The sequence below is a fragment of the Carcharhinus amblyrhynchos genome, unplaced genomic scaffold, assembly GCF_965287045.1.
Source record: "Carcharhinus amblyrhynchos unplaced genomic scaffold, sCarAmb.v2.hapA scaffold_772, whole genome shotgun sequence".
NCBI classification, from domain to species: Eukaryota; Metazoa; Chordata; class Chondrichthyes; order Carcharhiniformes; family Carcharhinidae; genus Carcharhinus; species Carcharhinus amblyrhynchos.
The window spans coordinates 67,501-72,550 of NW_027650512.1; the positions used below are offsets into that span (position 1 = coordinate 67,501).

The following is a 5,050-nucleotide window of genomic DNA, read 5'->3' on the forward strand; positions in this document are numbered from 1 at the left end:
GCCCACGGTACCCTGCCCCGTACACCACCCAGAGACCCTTACCCAGAACCGTGCCCACTGTACCCTGCCCCGTACACCACCCAGAGACCCTTACCCAGAACCGTGCCCATGGTACCCTGCCCGGTACACCACCCACAGACCCTTACCCAGAACCGTGCCCACTGTACCCTGCCCGGTACACCACCCACAGGCCCTTACCCAGAACCGTGCCCACTGTACCCTGCCCGGTACACCACCCACAGACCCTTACCCAGAACCGTGCCCACTGTACCCTGCCCGGTACACCACCCACAGACCCTTACCCAGAACCGTGCCCACTGTACCCTGCCCGGTACACCACCCACAGACCCTTACCCAGAACCGTGCCCACTGTACCCTGCCCCTTACACCACCCACAGACCCTTACCCAGAACCGTGCCCACTGTACCCTGCCCCGTACACCACCCAGAGACCCTTACCCGGAACCGTGCCCACTGTACCCTGCCCCGTACACCACCCAGAGACCCTTACCCAGAACCGTGCCCACTGTACCCTGCCCCGTACACCACCCAGAGACCCTTACCCAGAACCGTGCCCACTGTACCCTGCCCCATACACCACCCAGAGACCCTTACCCAGAACCGTGCCCACTGTACCCTGCCCCGTACACCACCCAGAGACCCTTACCCAGAACCGTGCCCACGGTACCCCTGCCCGGTACATCACCCAGAGACCCTTACCCAGAACCGTGCCCACTGTACCCTGCCCAGTACACCACCCAGAGACCCTTACCCAGAACCGTGCCCACGGTACCCTGCCCCGTACACCACCCAGAGACCCTTACCCAGAACCGTGCCCACGGTACCCTGCCCCGTACACCACCCCAGAGACCCTTACCCAGAACCGTGCCCACGGTTACCCTGCCCGGTACATCACCCAGAGACCCTTACCCAGAACCGTGCCCACTGTACCCTGCCCCGTACACCACCCAGAGACCCTTACCCAGAACCGTGCCACTGTACCCTGCCCGGTACATCACCCAGAGACCCTTACCCAGAACCGTGCCCACGGTAACCTGCCCCGTTCACCACCCACAGACCCTTACCCAGAACCGTGCCCACTGTACCCTGCCCCATACACCACCCAGAGACCCTTACCCAGAACCGTGCCCACGGTACCCTGCCCGGTACACCACCCAGAGACCCTTACCCAGAACCGTGCCCATGGTACCCTGCCCGGTACACCCACCCAGAGACCCTTACCCAGAACTGTGCCCACTGTACCCTGCCACGTACACCACCCAGAGACCCTTACCCAGAACCGTGCCCACGGTACCCTGCCCCGTACACCACCCAGAGACCCTTACCCAGAACCGTGCCCACTGTACCCTGCCCGGTACACCACCCACAGACCCTTACCCAGAACCGTGCCCACTGTACCCTGCACGGTACACCACCCAGAGACCCTTACCCGGAACTGTGCCCACTGTACCCTGCCCCGTACATCACCCACAGACCCTTACCCAGAACCGTGCCCACTGTACCCTGCCCGGTACACCACCCAGAGACCCTTACCCGGAACTGTGCCCACTGTACCCTGCCCCGTACATCACCCACAGACCCTTACCCAGAACCGTGCCCACTGTACCCTGCCCGGTACACCACCCACAGACCCTTACCCAGAACCATGCCCACTGTACCCTGCCTGGTACACCACCCAGAGACCCTTACCCAGAACCGTGCCCACTGTACCCTGCCTGGTACACCACCCAGAGACCCTTACCCGGAACCGTGCCCACTGTACACTGCTGGTACACCACCCAGAGACCCTTACCCAGAATCGTGCCCACTGTACCCTGCCCCGTACACCACCCAGAGACCCTTACCCAGAACCGTGCCCACTGTACCCTGCCTGGTACACCACCCAGAGACCCTTGCCCGGAACCGTGCCCACTGTACACTGCCCCATACATCACCCAGAGACCCTTACCCAGAGCCTCATGGGCAGCAATGGCAGCACGTTGGGTTAACACTGCTGCCTCACAGAGCCAGGGACCCGGGTTCGATTCCCGGGGGCACGGTGACACAGTGGGTTAACACTGCTGCCTCACAGAGCCAGGGACCCGGGTTCGATTCCCAGGGGCACGGTGACACAGTGGGTTAACACTGCTGTCTCACAGAGCCAGGGACCCGGGTTCGATTTCCGGGGGCACGGTGACACAGTGGGTTAACACTGCTGTCTCACAGTGCCAGGGACCCGGGTTCGATTCCCGGGGGCACGGTGACACAGTGGGTTAGCACTGCTGCCTCACAGCGCCAGGGACCCGGGTTCGATTCCCGGGGGCACGGTGACACAGTGGGTTAACACTGCTGCCTCACAGCGCCAGGGACCCGGGTTCGATTCCCGGGGGCACGGTGACACAGTGGGTTAACACTGCTGTCTCACAGAGCCAGGGACCCGGGTTCGATTCCCGGGGACACGGTGACACAGTGGGTTAACACTGCTGCCTCACAGAGCCAGGGACCCGGGTTCGATTCCCGGGGGCACGGTGACACAGTGGGTTAACACTGCTGCCTCACAGAGCCAGGGACCCGGGTTCGATTCCCGGGGGCACGGTGACACAGTGGGTTAACACTGCTGCCTCACAGAGCCAGGGACCCGGGTTCGATTCCCGGGGGCACGGTGACACAGTGGGTTAACACTGCTGTCTCACAGAGCCAGGGACCCGGGTTCGATTCCCGGGGGCACGGTGACACAGTGGGTTAACACTGCTGTCTCACAGAGCCAGGGACCCGGGTTCGATTCCCGGGGGCACGGTGACACAGTGGGTTAACACTGCTGTCTCACAGAGCCAGGGACCCGGTTCGATTCCCGGGGGCACGGTGACACAGTGGGTTAACACTGCTGTCTCACAGAGCCAGGGACCCGGGTTCGATTCCCGGGGGCACGGTGACACAGTGGGTTAACACTGCTGTCTCACAGAGCCAGGGACCCGGGTTCGATTCCCGGGGGCACGGTGACACAGTGGGTTAACACTGCTGTCTCGCAGAGCCAGGGACCCGGGTTCGATTCCCGGGGGCACGGTGACACAGTGGGTTAACACTGCTGCCTCACAGCGCCAGGGACCCGGGTTCGATTCCCAGGGGCACGGTGACACAGTGGGTTAACACTGCTGTCTCACAGCGTCAGGGACCCGGGTTCGATTCCCGGGGGCACGGTGACACAGTGGGTTAACACTGCTGTCTCACAGAGCCAGGGACCCGGGTTCGATTCCCGGGGGCACGGTGACACAGTGGGTTAGCACTGCTGTCTCACAGCGCCAGGGACCTGGGTTGAATTCCCAGCTTGGGTCACTGTGCAAAGTTTGCACATTCTCCCTGTATCTGTGTGGGTTTCCTCCGGGTGCTCTGGTTCCCTCCCACAGTTTGAAAGATGTGCTGGTTAGGGTGCATTGTGCCCTGCTAAATTCTCCGTCAGTGTAACCTGGACAGGCGCCGGAGTGTGGGCAACTCAGAGATTTCCGCAGTAACTTCATGCAGTGTTAATGTAAGCCTACTTTTGGCATGAATAAATAAAAGTTTAAACCTCTCCCAGTGTCCCTTGTCTACGGCTTTTGACCGGTTGTCTTTGGCCAATGTCCAGCTCCTTGACCTGTGACCCTTGACCCTAACTCCTTGAGGAAACCCAACTCTAGCACCCTGACCCAGCCCCGCACCCCTCCATCCGCACCCCCCCGACCCAGAAGCTCTCCAGCCCAGTTTGCCTGGTGCCCCCCTCTCTGCTCCTCCCTCACTCCTTCTGTGACCACTCCACCCACCCCCTCACTCACCTGCCTCTCTGTTCTGCCCCCTCCTGGCAGGGACAAGCTGAGTGAACTGCGGAGAGAGAAACAGAAGCTGGTGGAGAAGATTATGGATCAGTACAGAGTCATTGACCCTGCCATGCCCAGGAGGTAAGAGATGGGAGAGGTGACCCTGAACCCTCCATTGTGATTGAGGGGGGGAGCTGGGTATTGGCAGCCTCGTGTGAAGCCTCACACGGTCGCCTCTCTTCCCCACCAGGAAAGGGAACTGGATCGCCGACAAGATGAAGAAATTAATAAACCTCGGAAGGAAATCAGCAAAGATCAGCTGAGACCAATCTTTATCTACCCGGGGGATGGTCCCGATACCATGGACAGTCCCACACGCCCGAGAGCTCCGGGCAACCCTCAACACCCACCAAAACCACAGGTAAAACAGGCCTTACTCACATCTCCGAGGGGAACCGCTCACTCCTACACATGGGGGTCACCAACGGGAGTGTGAGGGGATTAGAGAGATGGTCATCGATGGGAGAGTGAGGGGATTAGAGAGATGGTCATCGATGGGAGAGTGAGGGGATTAGAGAGATGGTCATCGATGGGAGAGTGAGGGGATTAGAGGGATGGTCATCGATGGGAGAGTGAGGGGATTAGAGGGATGGTCATCGATGGGAGAGTGAGGGGATTAGAGGGATGGTCATCGATAGGAGAGTGAGGGGATGTGTTGGAACTTTTGAATTCTATCAAGGTAGATAAGTCGCCGGGGACCAGAATGGGATATACCCCAGGATACTGTGGGAGGCGAGGGAAGAGATTGCAGAGCCCCTGGCGATGATCTTTGCGTCGTCAATGGAGACGGGAGAGGTTCCAGAGGATTGGGGATTGCGGATGTAGTTCCTATTTTTAAGAAAGGGAACAGAGATAGCCCGGGAAATTACCGACCGGTGAGTCTGACCTCAGTGGTTGGTAAGCTGATGGAGAGGCTTCTGAGGGACAAGATTTACGAACATTTGGAGAGGTTTGACATGATCAGGAATAGTCAGCATGGATTTGTCAAGGGCAGGTCGTGCCTTACAAGCCTAGTTGAGTTCTTCGAAAATGTGACTGAACACATTGACGAAGGAAGTGCCGTGGACGTGGTGTACATGGACTTCAGCAAGGCGTTTGATAAGGTCCCCCATGCAAGACTTCTTGAGAAGGTGAGAGGGCATGGGATCCAAGGGCCTTTGGCCTTGTGGATCCAGAACTGGCTTGCCTGCAGAAGGCAGA

General features: G+C 59.7%; 1 protein-coding gene across 1 annotated transcript in view; it reads left to right on the forward strand.

The window, feature by feature from the left end:
• Positions 1 to 4,205, forward strand: part of LOC145340095 (girdin-like) — a gene marked incomplete at its 5' end in the record, with an annotated part of 61,246 nt that extends 57,041 nt beyond the window's left edge. Inside the window, 2 exons of the mRNA XM_080184521.1 lie at positions 3,839 to 3,931; positions 4,041 to 4,205. Coding sequence (XP_080040647.1) covers positions 3,839 to 3,931; positions 4,041 to 4,113 — 166 coding nt within the window. The remainder of the gene's footprint in view (positions 1 to 3,838; positions 3,932 to 4,040) is intronic.
• Positions 4,206 to 5,050: the final 845 nt, after the last annotated feature.